The sequence below is a fragment of the Alosa alosa genome, chromosome 6 (genome assembly GCF_017589495.1).
Source record: "Alosa alosa isolate M-15738 ecotype Scorff River chromosome 6, AALO_Geno_1.1, whole genome shotgun sequence".
Classification (NCBI taxonomy): domain Eukaryota; kingdom Metazoa; phylum Chordata; class Actinopteri; order Clupeiformes; family Clupeidae; genus Alosa; species Alosa alosa.
The window spans coordinates 22,281,015-22,302,009 of NC_063194.1; the positions used below are offsets into that span (position 1 = coordinate 22,281,015).

At 42.8% G+C, this 20,995-nt stretch overlaps 2 protein-coding genes across 8 annotated transcripts in view; one reads left to right on the forward strand and one right to left on the reverse strand.

The window, feature by feature from the left end:
- The window catches only part of tnrc6c1 (trinucleotide repeat containing adaptor 6C1), a 41,726-nt gene extending 33,627 nt beyond the window's left edge, over positions 1-8,099 (forward strand). Inside the window, 1 exon segment of the mRNA XM_048245487.1 lies at positions 249-8,099. Within this exon segment, the coding sequence (XP_048101444.1) occupies positions 249-633 (385 nt within the window). The 3' untranslated portion in view covers positions 634-8,099.
- Positions 7,049-20,928, reverse strand: znf207a (zinc finger protein 207, a). Of its 7 annotated transcripts, XM_048245430.1 has the most exons (16): positions 20,818-20,928; positions 20,247-20,373; positions 19,981-20,119; positions 19,580-19,756; positions 19,372-19,447; positions 19,210-19,280; positions 18,931-19,091; positions 18,068-18,160; positions 17,242-17,484; positions 16,840-16,996; positions 16,552-16,750; positions 16,186-16,264; positions 14,040-15,163; positions 9,784-10,131; positions 9,436-9,545; positions 7,049-8,878 (listed from the first exon to the last, which is right to left on the reverse strand). In XM_048245430.1, exons 1-11 carry the CDS (start codon positions 20,856-20,858, stop codon positions 16,590-16,592), a joined length of 1,446 nt encoding a protein of 481 aa, XP_048101387.1. In that variant the 5' UTR covers positions 20,859-20,928; the 3' UTR covers positions 7,049-8,878; positions 9,436-9,545; positions 9,784-10,131; positions 14,040-15,163; positions 16,186-16,264; positions 16,552-16,589. The 7 variants fall into 7 exon arrangements, with proteins under 7 accessions (XP_048101387.1, XP_048101386.1, XP_048101383.1 ...); XM_048245429.1 differs by having other exon boundaries at positions 14,040-16,264; XM_048245426.1 differs by having other exon boundaries at positions 14,040-14,089; positions 14,393-16,750.
- Positions 20,929-20,995: the final 67 nt, after the last annotated feature.

Sequence of the window (20,995 nt, forward strand, 5' to 3'; positions counted from 1 at the left end):
TAGTGTGAGAGCTCATAGACCAGTAGCACATTTTGATTTTGTTATTTGTTATCATGTAGGGCGGCTAATTAAACCTGATGCCTGGAATGCGTCAATAGAATGTGTTACGTTTTTATGTGTCGGATGGCGGGGGTATGCAAGCCGAGTCAGGATGTAGGTGGTGGTACGCGGGGAAAAAAAAGTTTGGGAACCACTGTGTTAATGCATTATGTTTCTCCCTCCAACTCTCTGTGTGTCTGTCCCTGCAGGTGTGTGCTGGGGAACACCACTATCCTGGCGGAGTTTGCCAGCGAGGAGGAGGTGAACCGCTTCTTTGCACAGGGCCAGGCGCTCACGCCCACCACCAGCTGGCAGGCCAATCAGCCCTCGGCCAATCAGACGCGCATGGGCGTGGCCGGCTCCTCCCACAACCCCATGGCCCACTGGACCAGCAGCGGCAGCGGTCTGGGAGCCAACATCGTAGGAGGTGGAGGGGCTCCTGGGAAGGCGGGGGGCGAATTGCTGTGGGGGGCCGTGCCGCAGTACTCCAGCCTGTGGGGGCCCCCTGGGGGAGAGGATGGGAGGGTGGTGGGCAGCCCCACCCCAATCAACACGCTGCTTCCTGGAGACCTGCTGAGTGGAGAGTCCATGTAGAGGGAGGGGCGGATGGACAGACAGACGAAAGTTCCTAAGGCTGCCTGCCCCCACCCCCACCCACAATCCTCCATCCTCCATCCCACTCCACCCAGTCCTTCCATACCCTACCCTGCCCACACCACCCACCCCACTGCCCTCTGGGATTACCGGTTGTGGAGGAGTATTTTTAAAGTTGCAAACAAAAAAAAAAAGAATATGACCGACAAACAAACATAAAATTCACTTACAGGAGCAAAAAACCAAGCAAATGTTGTGGTGATAATCAGCGTCAATGGAACTGTAAGATACGAGACGGGAGGCAGAGGCAATACATGTCGTAGAGGCTGCTGACGTTCATTCTACTTCTTTTGACTTCTGTCCATTCTTCAGTCCTTGTTTCGTCAATTCGGTGGATTCCTGTTTGGGATTTTTTTTGTGACTTTTACTTTTGTATGTTTTTGGTCAGTGTTCTCTAAGACTTTGACTGAGAAGAGACACCGGCTACAGACACAACAGGAAAGGGAAACGTTTTTAACAGACTGAAACTCTTCTGAGTACTGGGATGTGGGTGTGTATGTGTTTTGTGTGTGTGATTTTCATGTGTATTTTTGACTACAACTGATGAGACAAGCTGCCATTTTGATGAAAAAAAAATGAAACCAGAAGTCCCCCACCCCTCACTTCCTCAAGGCCCTATTTGAGTCACCCTCTCTGGCTCTGACCAGCTCCGTAAGACATCATTCCAAGCCCATCCTAGCCGCGGAACCAGTTTCAGCACCTTCTCGGACCGGTCCCCACTGGTTCTGCCGGTTCTGTCGCACTCGCAGCACTTAAACTAGCCTTAACTGCTCCCTAGTGCCCACCCCAAACCCCCAGCCCTCCCGATCGACACCCCTCCTCAGTGGATGTTGCCGGTGAAGTATTGCACAGCCTTGTGTCTGAGCCAGAGCTGGGGTTGGGCGAGTGGGCGGGAGGGTGTCGGACGAGGGGAATGTGACGCTACCAGAGATGGGCCAGATCTCTAACGGTCGGGTAAGGGGACACTCCCCCGTTCCCCTCCCTGCGTCCTGACCTCGGGCCTCGGATGGGACGCCCACACCCCTCTGCCCTGATCCCTCGGCCTCCTGCAGGTCACTCCTTATCACAGTAGTCTGGCAGTGGGTCTGAGCAGGTGTTCTGGGGCCAAGGGCATGTATTTTGTGTCTGTATGTGTGTGTGGGGGGTGTATGTGTGACAAATATCATGATCAACCACTGCTCTATGTTACTTTCAGGAACACTTTGATTTCTCTGATGCTGCACAGCTTTTTTTGTTATCTTTTGTTTGTTTGTTTTTGTTTTGTGTTATCGAAGAAGTGGACTACTGCAAACAACTCTGGTTCAGTTGGTTCTATTCCTGCCAACCCGTCAACTTCAAAAGGGGCCAACCACAGCCTCCTCCGTCCATCCACGCGCCAACCAAACACCGCTAATGCCAGGCCGTCTCTGAGCGAACCAGGACCAGCACGGCAACCATCAACCCAACCCAGCTCAACCCTACCTAAGCCTTGTCCTGCTAAACCCTGAAGGCCAACTCATCTGGTTCCTGATTCTGGTGGATGGAAATTAACTAAGCACTTCAACCACCCTGACGCCCTTAATCCCAGTCAGCCCAAACCAGCCATTGTGACCCAGCATAAACTTCATAAAGGCCCTTAAAGGCTTCATACCAAATAAGACGGGAGACCCCCACCCATCCCACCCCCCCTTTTTTTTCATTTTCATCAATATTCCAATCACGCTTATTTCTACTTTGTGTAGGCATACCAGGTACAAAACAAAATGTACGCTAATAAAAGACCGATGGAGGGGAAGGAGGTTGTACCTATAGCACTTAGTGTCGAGAGCCAAGCTCTACCGTCAATGCCAACAAAATCAGTGGAATGGAGAGGCAAACACTGAGAAAAGGAATGAACTTCTTAAAAAGCAATCGACACTGCTTCTCCACATCCTCTTTGAGGCTGTTCTATGACTTCTAAAAAGGGTTTGGAAAAAACTCCCTTTTTCTATTTTTGCTTTTTATCCCATCTTAGTCTCAGACCATGAGGGTTATTTTTTTTTTTAAGATAAAAAAAACTAGCAAAATGAAGGGAAGATAAAAAAAAAAAATCAGAAAACAAAGACTGAAAAACAATATGATTGATTGATGTTCAGACACGTGATTTACTTTGAGTGGTTTTGGTCTTTCAAACTTATCAAAGTTGAAAAAAAAAAAAACAAATATCACTGTTGGAATGCTCTGAAAGCCTTTCCTAAGGAGGACGTATTTCGGTGTACTGGTGCCAGCCAGGCGAAGTCCCAGCACCCATTGGGGCCCCCCTGACTGTGGGCTCTCAGCCAAGCCTGTATGACAAGAGTGGCCATCGAGTGCCTATCTGCTGTGGAGCCCGCGGCCCCTGCCACGCGGTGACTCTGCCACTCTGCTCTCTGCCAGCTCCTGCCCTCACCCACCTAGCACACCCTCCGACCGCCATCCGGTCTGGACCTTTGCGACCCCCCCACCCTACCCAGTCCTCAAGCCTGGCAGAGAGCAGCTCTCTAAGAACTGGCCAATCAGGTACTACTGTGCCAGCACTCGACCTCAGCTCAAAGACTTGACTCGTACATTTACTCGTTCCTCTCATGCAAAGATCACTTTAGCTGGAGGTGGACAGATCTGGCGTGTTTTTTGTTTGTGTATTTGTTTGTTTTTTGTCTTCACTTGTCTGTCGTTTGGATAATCGCCAGTGGGTTTTTTTTTTCATTGTTTTTTTTTCTGTGGGTCAAGGTTGCGGTTATTCTTGTGATGGAGTTTTGAAAAATCAGTCTCTCGGTATCTTTTGTGTGTTGGACAGATTGTGTATGCGTGCTTTGTCCATGCAGTGGTCTTCAAAGTAGCTGCTCACCAGCCTCTCTCCCTGGCTTCTTGCTGTGTCCACACACACACACACACATACACACACACACACACACCCACACACGCAAAAACACTTAGGCGAGAGGTGCAACCGCAGTACTGCGCAACCCGTGCTGGGTGTCCACTAAATCAATACTACATATTTGAACGTCGTCTCGATACATTTTCGTTTTTTCTCTTCACTGATGGACAGAGGTTCTAAGAACAAACCCTGGCAAAATGTCGAAGGTTTTTTTTGTTGTTGTTGTTGTTGACGACTATTTTTTGTTTGTTTTGTGTTTTTGAAAGGTTGACATAGTAGTGGTTATGCTGGGTGGCCCTTGGCCTGTCACATCCTCTCCTCTCCTTCTGCGGTGCTCGTGTTTACCACACCCCCATACAGGTGCTTCTCTCGAAAAGGCAGGCACGGCTCATTGCCACCCGTCATCCACTCTCCACTCCAACCGCCACCAACCGCCAGTGCTTTTCTCATGTCACGAAAGTGAAGCGCGCCTCACTCGCACACCTGCAGCTCGTACTTCTATGCAAAGACCAAGAGGTGAATGTTCTATATTCAAGCCATCCTCATCTTATTCGAAGCGATCAGCTAAGAAGCCAAGCAAGTAGCTCTTTTCTTAATGCACAGATGTCCTCAGTCCGAGTCTCGCACCTGTAAAAACACCATGAGTCATTTGTGGTTAGCTCATGACATGAGCCGGTTAGATTCTATTGTCAAAACCCATCCCCCGCCAAACAGACTCGGTGGAGAAGAAGATCGTTTTAGGTGCAGCTTCCTGTGTATTTTACTGACGCAGTATGTTCTGAGGTTCATGAAAGCCACAACACAAACAGTTGACCCAGGGATGGAAACGGTTGTTAAGGGTTGTGGAAACTAGACGCCCAGCAGCGCAAGAACAAGGCAAGAAAGATATCAGAACCTTTCGCCTTCTCGAGGTCTGTAGAGATCTCTGACAGAGTAGGGACCCTATGGGAGAATGGAGGAGAGGCAGGGCGATGGGATGGCAGGCTATGGGCTACCCAGAGACAAGTAATGTTTGGTCCCAGTTATCAAGAACTTTGTCCCTGGGACCAACCCAACGAAACAGGGATTCCAGAATGCTGAGGTGCACTGTTGATGGTCACATCGGGTACATCTTTCTTTAAACCAAAAAAGGAGTTGTTTTTCTCTCTCTCTCCTTCGCTCTTTTTATGTTGGCACTTTTTATGTCTACTATTGTGTCTGTATATTGAGTCCTTTAGCATGTGTAAGTTTCAGCAGTAAGCTGAAGTGGTTTTGTCCAAAGGGCCTTCATCATCCCCCCATAGATCAACTAGCACAGAAGGTTCGATGGTGGTCCAACATATTACACAAAGTTACATTTCCATGGATCAGGAGAGCAGGGACACATCTCAGTCGTTACCAAGTCTTAACGAGAAGGAAGCAAATTGTTTCTTTTTTTCCCCCAATGATATTAATTCATGAGTGACATTAGCAACAATCACTATTGCCTGTTCTCTGAAACTGCCTTGATTCTAGACTGGACATGAGGCCGCAAGATGGTCCATGAGAAGTTTTTGTGGTGGTGAGGGAATGGGCTGGGATTGGGGCAATATTTCAGAGGCCCCCAGGATTCCGAACTGCTGCACCAGCACTGAGAGGCAGCATCCTCTTTCTCTTCCTCCCTCTCTCTCTCTCTCTCTCTCTCTCTCTCTCTCTCTCTCTCTCTCTCTCTCTCTCTCTCTCTCTCTCTCTCTCTCTCTCTCTCTCTGCAGCTAGCCCACCACAAGTGGCAAACCAGCTCCCATTGTGTGCATGGAATCATAGACTCCCTTTTGGGCCACCCCCTTCTTTAATTTTCAGTGGCACAGATTCCAGTAACTGGAGGAATGCCTGCTTCTCAATCATATGTGGAACTGGGGTGGAGGGAGGCCAGTCCTTCTCATGGAGCGGGGGATGTGAGCCTCTACCTCCGCAGGGGCTAAGGGACAATATGCACACACTGGCTTATATATACATAAATATCTTACATTTATGTGAGAATGGAAAACAAGGTTTGTCCTCTTACATGAATCTTCTTCCTTAGGCCCCTGTTTTAATCACCCATTTTCAAACTCATTTGTCCCACTCTCCATTTCCCAAAAAGAAGTCAAAAGACCTCAAACATATCAATATGATACAAGATATTGAAAATAAAACCAATACTTGAATGAAAAAGAAAGCGCCAATAATTAAATGTGAAATCTTTTTTGTAATAATTTTGTCTCATTCATACACTTCCAAGTTTTTTGATATTGGTTCAAAATAAGTAAAAAATAAAAAAAAAAGTTTTTTTTTATGGAAAAAAATGGCAAAATTACATCTGTTTAATGTGAGTGTTTGCACAAGGTTGTGTGTACTGTACGCTAGATGAACGTGATAGTATGCATACATATGCCAAGAGAGGGTTGGTTCAGACAAGAACGCGTGCTTGCGATTTACAGCGGATTACCCGTTTCTTTTATTTTTTTATTCAGTGTCTCATAGTTTTTAGGTTTTTCTTCATTTTTTTGCGCTCATGAAAAACAAAATCCTCTATATTCTGATGTATAATGTTGTTATTAGCTTCTAGCGTTGCACTGACTGTGTCGGCTGACCCTCGTTCAGCTAATTGTACACCACGAAATGACAAACAAACTGAGGGGAGGCGGTGACAATTCACGTGTAAATGTTTACTCGAGGTCTTCACAAGATACAAAAAAAGTGTGTTTTCTCTTTGTTATTATTAAATATGTACTATGTTATATCTACCTTTTAGTGGCTTTTATTGTGGAATAATGTAAGAAAACATTTTTAAGGTCAGCAGATAATGAGTATTGCACCAGTTTTTTCCCCCTCCCAATTATTAAAAGAAAAATATTGAAAAAAAAAAAAAAAAATAAAATGATAAAAGCTGTTTAAAAAAAGACTCTTGAACTGTGGCATAGATAAACATACAGAAGTAAAATGTGTCCTCTCTATGCCAGAGAAGTACAGGAGGTCAACTGGAGGTGATTGCAGGACTCATTTCAGAGGTGCCTACCTTTTGTAGTGTGTTTTCTAGCTTTATTTTCTGATGGTTCTTTCCATTTTATCTCCTTTGTTGTCCACTCAAGTATTTGTTAAGCCCCACTGCCCCATTTTCTCTCTTTGTCAGGCCATCCACAATGCGTTTACAAGCATTTTGTTTCTTGCTGAAGTTAGATGAAAAGAATTTTACAAATGGAATTGTCAGGTTGAAAACAAACTTTCAATATGAAATGGATAAAATGAAAATATGAAACGTAATGATATGAAGATTATTTTGCTAATTTCCGAGCTCTGGGACTGATCAGTGTTGTGTCTGTATTTCATGTATAAAGTTTTATGTTGTCATTTTGTTCTGACTGACAGAGCCTGTTCATGTCTGTGTATGGACATTTTTGTTTTTGTTCCTTGGCAAACAAAGGCATTGTTGCTCACCATCTTGCACACTCAGAAGAAGAAAAAAAAGTGGACAACATCTCAGGATGGCTAGGGCTCTCGAGCACCACCTCCATGACATTTTAATGTTCCTTTTTTGAGAACAAACAAAAAGGACGACAAAAAATTTTTGTCGAGGGTTATGAATTTCAGAAGCAGCAGCAGATAAAGTTCATTGTCTCTGATAAATCCGTAGCAGATACAGTACATATTTACCAAATAATGAACTCTAAAAGAAAAAGATGAGTGCTTTATATATATCTAAGATATCTATTATATGGAAAAAAATGCTTTACATTTTAAACAAAAATGATCAAGGATTTTTGATAGTGAAATGGACGGCAAAATAGACACACAAGTTTGCTGGATGTTTGCAATCTCTTGTATTTTCATATGAGGTCCCTTCCTGTCAGAAATCAGGAGTTTTGTGCATTATAATGTTTGTCTCTTCTCCCATAATTTCCCTGTCATGGCGGGTATGAAACGACTAAGGAGAGGACTTTCACTGAAGGGTGTCTGCATCAACATGGACTATTGTTTGATAAGGAAGGACTAAGATGCTGGTTTTAAAGGATCATGATCTATGCACAAGTTGTTGGGGGCATGGGAGAGCACCTTGGGCTTTCCTTATTAGGGTGTTGCACTTCACCTCTGGATCCTCTCCCCAACCCAAAATAAGTCCTTCTTTCGAGTATATCCCCCTTTTCCCCACTTTTATCTTTCATTGCCATGCTATGTATTCCTAAACCAATGAACATTTCATTGGAGCAGAACACTGTGGGTTTTTAATGTAGCCCGTCTAAGAAAAAAAAAAAAGAGTTGTAAGGGTGTACTTTTTCTCTGACAGGAATTATGGGTAGGGTTTTGGGTAAAATGGGGTGGCATTTTTGCCTTTTTTGTTTTACAATGTCAAGGAAAATGTCTGTACTGAGATTTTCAGAGGATGAGTCAGTGGCTTTGAATCATTTGGATTTTCTTTTCCTTTCTCTCTGTCCTCCTAGAATGTGATTGTTGATGACATGCAGCAGAAAAAAATGTTTTCTTGAACTATCGAGCTTATTACAAACAGTTAATAAATTGCATTTTTTCTTGGCCAAAAGTTGTGTTCTTCAAGACTCATAAGTTACATAAACTATCAAATTATATGTGATGTATTGTAGAACAAGTATTGTATGTACATTGTCTGTACATTGTCTTTACTGCACACCAGTCCTCTCTCCCATACATGCTATAGGTTAAAGTGAAATGTTGATCAGCCCAAGCTGTTTAACTTCCACATAACCAGCAGCCCACCATAACATAAGCAGCAAATTAATTAGCCTAAGTTTTACCAAGGCCAGATAACATTGTCTCTACAGTCATACAAAACATGGTATTCTAAAGATGATGTTCCACATTGTTTTAATGTAGGCTATAGAATCTCCCACTAGTAATAAAATTGGGAAGACTTATGGGTCACCAATTCCCCTCGGCACCTTTCATCAGAAATTTGATGTATTGAGGGATACAGCAACATGCATTGCATCTTAACTTGCCCAAATAAACGATTACATTGCTTGATTAAACTGTCCTGATCAGTATTCATCAAGAACTCTTAGAATCTGTCCTCAAAGAAGGACTCCTCAAATGATCTGAGAGCTGTCACAGAACAGACGTCTGAGTTTGAAGGCTGGGCCTTAAAGTCTGAGGATTTGCATACTGATTCTCCTGCACAGGTGTCAGGTTAGGTGTGGCATATATGTTCATGTCCTCCTGCTGGGTAGCCATCTGTTGGCCATTCTGGGTCACAAGGTTCCCCTGCTGTCCTATGGACATCACCTCGTAAATGTCATTCATTGGTGGTGGAGGCTTTGAACTCGGCCTCTGTTTGCTCTACATCCAAAAGAAAATAAAGTGCATAATAAGTTTGGAAGTAATAGAGAAAAAAACTATACATATTACAGTAGCCTATATGATACATTAATATTCATTTTAATTGTATATGTTAAAGTTATGTGTTAAAAATGACACATCTGCTGAGTGTGCTCAGGGACAACACATTTTGTGTCAATTTCAACAGGCAATTGGCCAGGTGAAAAACAGATTTCAGCTATCTCTTTGTTTGTTCGATTGTATTTTGTTTTGTTTTTTTTTGCTAGCTGAAATCTGTCTTTCACCTTTCACCCACCTTTCAGTATGCCAACAACTTTATCTAGGCTATGTTTCTGCAAGTGGGCTGTAATTTTAGATCAGAGACCTTTTCTCCTGAGTTGACATGAGTGTTATTTATGTCCACTTTGCATTATTTATGGACACACACTATTCACTTTGCGACAAAGCTTTCGAGGGGAACTGAATCCAGCCAATCCAACCCAATAATTCTATTTAGTTTTGGATTTGGTGTGGGACTGCTGATTGAGGAGTAGGTGAGGAGGCCAGAGCGTACTTACATGTTGCATCAGGCAGAAGCCAGTGAGCAGGAGAGAGAGCAGGGCTACTGCTGCAGAGATGGCATACAGCAGAGATGTGTAGCGACTGCACTGGCAAGGCCCATCTTCGTCTGAAAAACAGTGTTCACTTTATAAACCGCACTTTTACCTCCATCTCAGTGACTTGTTGATTGCTCTATGGATCAAATATCTTCCAATCAAAATGTTAAGAAATCAAAGAAAAGTTTAGTGTTTTCGGTAGAAGCAGAGCACATTTAGGATCAAATGTTGTAACATTCAAAAGATTCATTCACAACATTGTATCCACACATCGAAGAGCATGCAGGATGCTTCAGAAGATCAACCCACCTGCCCCTTTAACATAAAGAAAGAGCTGAGTGCTGCCCTCGACATCTTGATTGGATGAGGAGCCTTTGTTAATAAACCTGCTTGTGTACAGGCCAGTGTCAGTGCGGCGCAACTGAGAGATGTTTACATTTATTGGAAAAGATGCTATTCCACTTGTCTGGACACGGCCAGTGTAAGACTGACTTTCCTTTACGCCGTTCTCAGACAGGAAGATGACCTGCCTCTTTGGCTGAGTGGCTGTGTGCTCCAGGTAAAACTCAATCAGTTGTCCTCTTCTCTCTTCTGGTTCACTGTAAATGGTCACAGACTCTCCTTCTGTTGTTTGGATATACAGAACTTCCTTGGATGCTGGGGAAAAATAGATTAATTAGGATATAATTTGACTTGCTGGATCTACTTTTTCAAAAAACACTTGAGATAAAGTTCTTGAGATAAAATGCAGAGAAGAACTTTTGGACTACACTGCTCAGAGAGAACATTCCTTCACTTATACCATCGCATTTTTGAATATTTCAAAGTTTAATGTCAGCACCCTCGCCACTCTGAAGATCTAAGTTAACTTTTGGCAAACTGCCAAAATGTTTGCATAGTGAAAATAGTTCTGTGACTGGATATAAATATACCAGTGGCGTTGCACAGTGGCAGGATACACAGTCTGCCACATTTCCTATGTTAGAACTGAACTAAACGGTTTCTCAGTTCTTTGAAACATACAAGAAATATTGCAGGCAAGGGCAGCACTTCATTTTTCAATAGACTACCACTACAAAGATAGGCCTATTGCTGCAAAAGCTTTTAGTGTAATCATAACCTTTACATAAGAGGGTGGTCTCAAGTCCAGACCAAAAATATACTGGTCATTGGTTTGTGGAGTGAAGACCTTTCCTTCTTCAAGGGTTTGCTTTGTACAATGCAATTTTGTTTCTCTGAGAAGTAAGGGTCCAAGATGGGAGTTACACTTCAATGCAGACAGGGTAATCATGACTAATCTGTGAACTGCATTTGAAAATGATAAGAATTTGTGTGTGAGCCCTTTTGTTTGTGGTGCAAAACTGTGAAAACCACTTCAAAGTGGTCATCTTATCCAAGATAAAAAATTGCTGTCAATTTCATTTCCATCTGCTTCAACACATATCTGAGACAATAAACATTAAACTGCAATAAAGACAACTGAGAACCAGCAGTGCAACCAAAAAAACGACCTTAAGCAGAGGTGTGCTAATGGCCAAGCTGCCCATCTGTTTTCATGGCATTATGATCACATATTCCTACAAGATTAGATTGTTACAAGAAAGTCTCGTCTGATGCGCATCCATGAAGTAAGCTATGTAACTGTTGAAACATCTGAAACAGTCATCTTTAGACAGGCATTTCACCAGACTGGAGCAGTCCAACCTTATGAAGCGGAGAGGCAAGATAGTGTATGAGGATTGTACTGCCCCTAAATGAGCACACTGAACATTTATTTTAATGAAAATTATTTTAGCACCAAGAAACAAATGCATTACACAGCAAAGACAGTATTTTGTTGATCTGTGCTAAGGGTTTCACTAAAAAGTTTTAAATAGCCTACGTTTTAAAAATCGAGTCCCACAAAGGGAAAGAGTTTTATAAATCAATTATAAATAAGTATTATTTATGGAGAAGCAACATACCGATAGCTTGAATGCCTAATATCCAAAGCACGGAACTGAGGATCCTCATGCTGGGGTTAAAGTAAAGATCAAGAACATGAACTCAGCTTCCTAAACCCTGCGTAATCACGAATGACAAAATACTGGCTTTTGTGAATATTGTGTGGCACTGAAGTCATGAACGCCCTGACTGCTTAGATTAACAGAGGCATGCTCCACCTTCAAACAGGAAGTCTGCCTAAAAAAAAAAAAAATCACAATCTTGTTACGTCACAATAGGTTGGAGGAGATAGCAAATCAGACAACAAAAAGACCACTGGAACAGGGTCGTGGGGTCAAATAAAGTTTGTTTATTTAGTTAAAACTAGCAGTTCATTTGTTCAGCCATTTCAATTCAAAGCATGTTCATACATTTATAACTTTTAGGCATGTAGATGACAAAGCTGGTGCAACAGAAGTGCATCAAATAACTGTCAAACAGTAAAACAACACCAACTGCATTAAAGCACACAAAAAAGAGCAAATGTTTAAAAATGCTATTACTGAGAAATTTCTTGAAATATACCTTTTTGGCAAAGGCGCCAAAGTGCAACTATATCTCAAAAACAGGTTATTTAATGTATAAATCTTAGTGAGGTATTTTTAGTGATTAATTGCCTATTTGGAAAATGTTAACATGATTCAGACTCAGACCTGTCTTAAGTTGACAATTGACATTGTTTGTCTTCCTATAAGGAAAGACAAAGTAGAATGGTATGGGTTTTCAACGTACCGTAACAGCCAGCGGTCCAGGGAAACGGCTTAACATTTACGACATGTATGCTTAACTGTAATTAACTGATCATGGACCTATTTGATATTTGCAGTGACCTACGCCTATGTGCACATTTTGTTCAGTCGCACATAATAAATTAGATTAAGGTCTTTTTTGCATCATGTGTGCCTTTGACTTTTTTAAAATAACTTTCAGGACTGTGTATTTACTTTCATTGATGGCAAATACGTTTGACTCGTGTTCACTTGTGAAGTTACAGTACTGTGCAAGGTTTAAGCACTTGTGAAAGAAAGAATCATGAAGGTTCTTCCAAAAACACTGACATTAGTATGAATACTTTTTACTGTAACAATACCAAAATCAAAGCAACATTCGGTGTGCCCTATAATGTTTTAAGAGAACATAGTTCTTCAGTGGGTTTATTCTGATTCTTTGTTACACTGGTTTGAAAAACTAACAAAACAGCATCAATTTGCCTGCATTCACAATTTCCTAAGAGGTAGCCTAGCAAGCCTTGTTTTAAGAAAACTACAGCTGTAGTTCTTCAGTGGATTTATTCAGATTTTTTGTTTCTTCATGCAATAGTTACACTGGTTTGAAAAACTAAAAACTATAACTAATTGCCTTTAGCTTTTTAAATCAACAATGTGGTCTAGTACTCTTACTTTGTTTCTTTAATTATATACGTCTCAGTGGAATTTGCCAAAACGTCTATTGTACTTACATAAAATGTTACATTTCCTACCATCATAAAAAACATCTAAAACAAACTTTTGCACAGTACTGTTAGTCTAATATATTTCTGAAGCACATTCATGATGTTCCAACCAAAACCTCTATGCTGACAACAACAGTCAAAATGCAGTGGCAGTCAAAAAGAATTGCTCATTTGGTGCCATACTGATACTCTGCAATGTGATACTTTAGAGAAGAATTTGTCAGTTATAACCATCAAAAAAATGGAAACTTTTAACCCTCTAAGCGCCAACGTGGCAAAAATGCATGTTTCTGTGCAATAAATACATGACATGTTATAGACAGGACAGAATAATATACTTAGATATTACAGAATATATACAACTCTTAATGATAAGTAATTCCTGATTTAACAGATCAGAGGAGCAAAAGTGGGAAGGGGAATTTTCTGCTACAGCTGGGTGCAATTAATGGGATTTGGAGAAACATACAATATGGATCAATGATGTACAAGACACTTTCTAAAACTTACAGTGAAAGATGACCACAAGAGAGCTCTACATTTAGGTAACAAAGAACAAGTCTGACAGGTCTGAAAGTGCTCATCAGGTTTACAGCAGACTCCCTGACCCCAGTGATCTAATTAAAGGACACTTTAATAAGATGCCAAGTAGCCCACAGCTCTTAACAGAAACAGGGGCTTTAAGAGGGATGCCCCTGGAGGGGAGGACATGGGTAGGAGATTTGTAAGCCTTTAAGAATTTATAAAATAGTGCTGAAGAAATTAAAAAAGAGGAATATGTGTGGAGGGAATTCCATTACATGCTTCGGAAAAAAAAAATCCCTCTCCAAGTACATAGGACATCATTAAGTAACGAAGAGGAGGACCTACAAGATGATGTATTTAATGAAGCACTATGTACCTTCCCATGTTTGAACTGACTGCATTACAAACACATTGGAGCAATTCTTGATGAATGCCAGGGTAATGTCTGAGAACTATCAGGTAAAAGTCCTACCTGTTTGAGACGTCATTCCATTAACCCCCCCCCCCCCCCCCCACACACACACACCCCCACCCCCGACTCAAGTCTCTGACCTCCTGTGCTAACACGATTTGACACCAAAATGTTGGATTCACCTGTACTTACCAAAAAAGTCTGTTAGCAGACCCTGAATCCCTGCCTCGGGGGTGACACGGCTGGATCAGAGGAATCAAAGGTACTACAGGATTAGATGGAGCTTACAAACGCTTCACACTCACGCCACTTTCCCCAGAGGCTTGCATCACAAAAGTGGGAAATCCACATACACTGCATGCACTAATACTGTGGTTGTGTTAAGTTACATGTTACAGAGTCCAAAAAAACCCAATGTGGTACTACAAGTTCAAAAAGGGACAATGTGTGTCCAGTCCTTTGTCAACAATTACAGCTGCTAATGCCTGAACATGACAAGACAGAACTATGCTAGCCCGAGTCTGATACTTACAGGATAAACTAACCTGTAGTGGCGACACTCTCGACTTTGACCAGCTAATAGCGAGTGCTGAAATGCTGTTTGTTGGTCAGCTGATGGAAACAAAGAGCACATGAATGACATGGACCATGTGTTTGAATCGTTTCACACTTCACTCAGTACAGAGAACAGCTGGCTGACATGTGGCTTCTTAGTGTTAATTTTGGGCAGAGGGCAGTAAGGGTAGTGGGGATGGTGCTGCTGTTCTTGGTAGTGCTGTTCTAATACATGACATGGCTGCATGTTTGCAAGTTTGATTTACAATGGGCGAGAGGTGTTTGTAACTGTTAAGAATAAACTGCCTGATCACATGAGATGGACCTATATTACAGTGGGTAAGGTCACTTTAGTTACAACCCCTCTTTTTACCAGGTAAAATCTGTACTCAGATTTTGTCACTGAGCCACCATTTCATAAACTACACGACATTTGCCAATCCCAACAACGTCAAGGAGGAGCCATTTGCTTTGTCTATGCAATTACCAACTAATCCCACCCAAACTAAAAACTAATGTATAGTGACAAGGAACTTGCATGAGTGAAGCGGTTAGTCAGTGGCAGTGCCTACAGTGAACAGATCCAAGGGGCCTTCGCCAAACTTGCTGCAAGTTTGGGGACGCAGGCATCCAACAGCCCTGAGGGCTGTGAGGGCCCCTGGAGTGGACAGGAGAATGAGGGAGGAAAAAAAAGGACGGACTTGCCTCGGCCTGACCAGAGCAACCCTCAAGACTCTGCCTCTGCCAGTTCCATGGCATAGCTACAGAGGGGAGGGGGAAGAGAGATCTTAAGTTTAGCACATCAGCCACGTCTTTCAACACCTTCTAACTGTAAAAAAAAAGCACTCTTAGGCGCTGTGAAGTTATGCATCCAAAAGGCCACGTAAAACACTAAATTCACAAGAGCGTAATAAAATAAAAAAATAATCAATGATACCAGATAATCCTAACTATTAAGATGGATATTAGGTTTTGCTTTCGGATGAGCATAACTTTTACAACCCATCTGAATGTACAGTGAAATATACAACTATATATATTTTTTTAAAAAAAGATCAGAATCGGGGGGGAAAAAGCACAATTATATTTTTCAGTGTCTCACAACAGAGAGCCATGCAAGAGCAATCTCATTGGTGATTGGGAGCATCCATATTCATAAATGCCAACCCTGCAACTGGAGGACAATTTCAATGCTGTGGACTGCACTCCCCACCCTGCTGAGGAGTTTAAAAAATAACTACATCCTTTCAAACCCAGATCTGCAGGGTGGCAACATTTACAATGTGGATGACCAATACCACTCAAGACATACACTTCAGTGGTTCTTAAAGAAAAAGAGAAAGAAATAGCACAACATTGGATCCACACACATTTCCATTCAAGTAAGTTCAGCTGAGCCTGCAGTTTTGTAACAAACTCAAAGTACAAACCTTGCTGACGGAGTCCTTTCCCCACGGCCATGAAAAAACAGTCTTAAGTTTTCAACATGTTTTATTACAAGGGGTAGAGTCTTACAGCAGTACAGAAATCAAATTCACAGAAACAGTTTAGTGTGTGACCGTGTTTTTTTTTGTTTTTTGTTTTTTTTCCAGATTTACTTTGAAACTGAATTGAAGAGATTTTTTGAGGTTAAATAAAAGGTGGACAAGCAGACAAGACACAACAGCTACCTGAGGAAGCCCTCACCAAACTCAGTTGGGGACACAGAGGTCCAACAGCACCTAAGGGCGCTGTGAAGGCCTCGCAGATAATAAGCACAGTACATGTATTTACAGGGACTTGCCTTGTTTAAGGAGGGCCTGTTCATGTAACTCCAGCGCCTTCAAAACATTACGAACCATATTTACTACACTTCTAAAAACCTAAATGGAACATAAGAGGGGAAAAAAGCCACACACACACACAGTATGATTTTGCAACAACAGATTCCATCAGGTGCAGATGAAGAGAAAATGCTTTCATTTCTTTTCTTAGTTGTTTTTCAAATGCAAATGTCCCATGCGTTGTTAAGCTTTTTTTTTCCTCTCCTCACCCAGTTTTTTTTTTTTTTTTTTTCTCACAAGCGCAAGTAGAATTTACATTTACCGTTACTGGCAACTTGGCAACTAAATAAACAGCACTAGATGAGAAAATGGATGAATCTCCAAACCTATTGCAGACAGGCAGTTGGTTGGTTGGTTGGGGGCTTCAGAAGCGACCTCCCTGTGACATGACAGGAGGCCTCATGCCCATGGGCGGCCGTGGTGGTGCTCCTTGATAAGGGGGCACCATGGGCGGCCCCTGCCCGTAAGGAGGCATGCCACCAGGCATGTAGCCTGGCATGCCTTGGGGTGGAGCACCATACTGCCCTGTGAACAGACACACTCAGTTAGATCCATTTCCTTGTCTACAATGATGGCTAAGAGAGTTAGAGAGGCAATCCGGCTAGATGCCCTACCATGCATGGGGTGCCGCACACCTGGCTGTTGAGGTGGCAAGCCCTGCTGAGGGGGAATCATTCCACTCATGGGGGTAACAGGCGGGCTAGCCATGGCGGCCTGCCCCGCCCGGGGCATTTTACTCTGGTATCTGGGCAACTGAGCTCGGATTTCCTCCTGACAAACATAAGCCAAATGATTAGAAGAGACAAATAACGAAGACAAATGAAGGCTTCAGTGTTCATTTGCACTTCTATCAATCAACTACGCACCACCATCATATAAAAGACAATAATGGACAAAATAATAATGAAAAAATCATGTCAATGAAAACTTTCAATAACAATACCACAGTGGTAAAACAATCTACTGCTTCTATGCACTTACTTTGGAGGGATAGAGGGCAGAAAATGAACACTTACCAGCGAGATGTCCTCATCGGGGTGCATCAACTTACTGGTTGCACTGGTGGTGGTGAGTGTGGCAGGCTTACTGGTCACGGGAGTGGGCGGTTTGGATACGGTACTGCCCGAGCCAGAGCCGGCTGCCGGGGCAGTGGACTGAGTGTAGGCGGGGAACGTGGGCTTGGCCGGGTCAGAGGAGGTAGCTGGGGTGCTCAGGGCCTTCATGTCGGCCCCGGCCGCACCAGAACCCGTTTGCTGAGCCTGCGCAGACGTGAGGAGAGATAGGACCATGAGTGTGGAACACAAAAAGCCCATAATGACTACGTCAACTACATCAAACTTTCTAAATGCTAACACACATACAGTATACGTGACTACGTTGTTTGTACTTCTAGGACATGCTCTGTAGGGCAGCCTCAAAAGCACTACTTTATGCACCATCTAATAACTCTCTGGCAAAGAAAGTCAAAATGCGGCAGAAAAGGGTCCCTCACAGAAATCTGCATGCTCATCTGCATTCTTGCTTATTACTGTTGGCCGAGTTTGACCAGGGCATTAAGGACACATTTGCAGATCTCTTTGTGAACTTTTCTTGAACTCTGCAGATTTCCACAACATTTGCACAACAACATGCAGCAGCAAAACATAGAAGGCATTACGTCAAAACGCACCAAATGATATAACATCTCTAAAACAGGAAATCTATCACTGAAACATTATGCACTACTGATCAGCATAAACCCCCACCCCCGTAAGCACTAGAAACCTAAAGCGTGTGCGCTACATGCTGGGGAGGAGTTTTGTGAAGCTGTAGCTTCACAAACTCAGTCACGCTACTGCGTACTTGTGCTGTGCTAGGGAACAGAGGCTTAGAGGATGCAGACAAAGTGTCGACACTCGCTGAGGGTGTACTTGTACTTGGAGCCCGAGTTCCCATCTGTGGCATAAGAACATAAGAGCAGAGAATGCAAAACCAAACCAAACCAAACAAACAACAACAAAAACAAACATATAAACACACACATACAAACACACACTGGTAAGTTGTTGGCGTCTCACATTGAGGGTGGTGTAAAAGAAATTTGGCTTAACACCAAGAATACAACTCCTGAAAAGTGCAATATTACTGACACTGTATCACGTACAGAGCACTAAAATAACTTCAGTTACTACCCAATGAGTAACACGAGTAACTCTGTTCTGACCCTGTCTCCAAGGGAAACTGAGGGTAGGACTGGGCGATATTAGGCTACCTCCATTACTTATTTTTCACACATTTTTCTCCTCTGCCCTCATAGTTCTCTGATAATGTACCGTAAAAATGGCGAAGGCACTGACTTTTTAGGTTTAAATTGCAAAGGGTTGAGGCTTGTTGGCTCAGGGTTTGTGTTCATGTTATCCATACCACCGTCTTCGCTTCGAGTGAACTCTGACAAACATTAGTTGAAATGGAGACATGAGACCTACCACCACCCAATGTTTTTTTTTTTTTTTTTTTTTTTTTTAAGTTCTCAAATGCACACATTGGAGAAAGCATTAACTAACTGACATGAGCAAGATTTTTTGATGTGATGTGATGTTCTAAATATCAGTTTTAATACAATTTCAGTTAATTGTCCAGTCCAACCTGAGGGGTTGTAGTAGGGGTGTGTTATAAAGCACACTCAGAGGCATGCAGTAGCAGAGTGAGAGTAGGCTGTACTGCACCTGTCCTGCGCTGGGGAACAGGGGCTTGGTGACCGCCGGCTGGGCTGAGGATGCGGTGGCAGTGGGCATGGCGGGTCTGTTCAGCATGCCTGGGACTGCGGACGGAGGACCCTGCGCCATGTGGGGCATGCCAGGCCGATGGGCCACCGGTGGGGGCATTCCTGGTAAGACACAGAGGCAGCAGGAGGTTTAGTACCAACCCTTTCACCACTACTCACTACTTATCTGTTCCTTTAAGCAATCGGGGAGAAAAGGGGAGAAACTACAAAGACCCCTCACCCGGTGGCATGCCTGGCATCATAGGTGGCATTCCAGGTCCTGGTGGCATCATTCCACCCATTGGCATCATGCTGTTGAGAACGAAATGCTGGGTCAGACATATCTTCATCTTCACATCTTCCAAAATCCAAACCAAGGTCATTGTAAAGCACACAGTCTTACCCTGGTGGCATGCCTGGCATGACAGGCGGCATTCCTGGCATCATAGGAGGAACACCAGGCATCATTGGGGGCATACCTGAACACAGGCATATCAAATACAACCAATTAACGCAACTTAAAATCCCCTTTATTAATAATACAATGCATGGCATGACTTCCCGTGGGTTGGCTTCACATGATAAGAACACAGAATACTTGTGGAATGTACCCGCATAGCCCCCTGGTGGCATCCCTGGTGCAGCTGGCACTGGAGGCATGCCTGCTTGGGTCATGGGGGGCGCATATGCAGCTTGGGGCTGGGCAGCTGGTTGCTGGAAGGAAGGCCCGGCCTCATCATCATCGTCGTCATCTGAGTCATCTTGGTTCTGCTTCTTCTTCTGACTCTCTGTTGGCCAAATGACAAGAATTAGACTGTGCAACGCACATTCACCATTGGACTAAAATTGCGTATAAGAGAACACTGCCTGTCTGTGCCTGGCGCTGACCAGTTCAAACCATTAACTTAATGACGCTGGCTGTTCTTAGCTACAAATGTGTGATATGAAGTATGAACTGTATCCATTATCCATTGGGAAGCTCACATAACAAGGCAGTAAGAAAATGACATACCTTGTGTTTTTTGTTCCAAAACACGTCGTCTCTCCTCCATATCTTTCTCAGGAATTCCTTCCATGCCATATATTTCCAACTCAATGTCAGTCCTACCAGGGATGGCATTAGGGACACCATCTATTGTTTCTTTGTGTACCTATAAACAGCCATACCAGATATTTCAAACAATTGTGGATTACACAGAAAGCCGTAAACAACGTATCTAGCTTGCATAAATTAAACATTGGTGTCACTTCAAGGCTATTCATAGCAATTTCCCTTACCTGCATACAATGAATAGCTAAACCTGGACCCGTATACAATTTCTTATGACATATATGGCATTTGAAATGTTTCGCCTTTTGGTGTTGAATGAGGATTTTCTCGTCGTCGAAATCTCTGTTGCAATACCTGTTTTAGCAGTTAAGGATTATCTATGGTGTGCACTTTTCCTGAACTGTCAATAACAATCTATCTAAAGATTAAAGGACTACAAACAAACACAGTTAACGTTATCGTTAGCTAATGTCACACACTAAACAAGATAAACACTATGATGGCGAGAAGACAAGTACGAACACACAACAGCTAAAGGTTCTAACTATCGTAATACTTGCAATGACTTTCATTGAAATTAAAATAAGGTCGTTTTTTTTCTCGTATAAATGTAAATTTAGGTTAGCTAGCTAATCTAAACATGCACTACGCACTAGCACCTACTAGCAAGGTGGCTAGCACAATTACATGTCTTGAACAGAGCATTTGACATCAAAACCACACGACAGCAACATAATGAGTTCCCGGTTTAAGTATTCAGTCGATAAGCCGGTGACAGACGATTTTGCAAAAGGATACCAACACCATGGCTTCATTTGCTTCTTCTTCTTCCTACCCATGATTATTTCTGTGATGGTACGAATGCAGCACAATCAAATAGCAACTAATTCGCAGTCTGGTCAAAATGGCGTGGCCAGGAACTGAAAAGGAACAGGGAGGAACCACAGATCATGTGATTAGTGTCGTTATGAAATGG

Excerpts from the sequence above, each read along its gene's own strand:
- znf207a (XM_048245430.1), bottom strand. The coding sequence starts at position 20,858 with ATGGGTAGGAAGAAGAAGAAGCAAATGAAGCCATGGTGTTG. Across the intron at positions 19,757-19,980 it reads TTTGGAACAAAAAACACAAG|AGAGTCAGAAGAAGAAGCAG; the intron begins GTATGTCATTTT and ends TTTGGCCAACAG. Across the intron at positions 16,997-17,241 it reads CCGATGAGGACATCTCGCTG|GAGGAAATCCGAGCTCAGTT; the intron begins GTAAGTGTTCAT and ends TATGTTTGTCAG.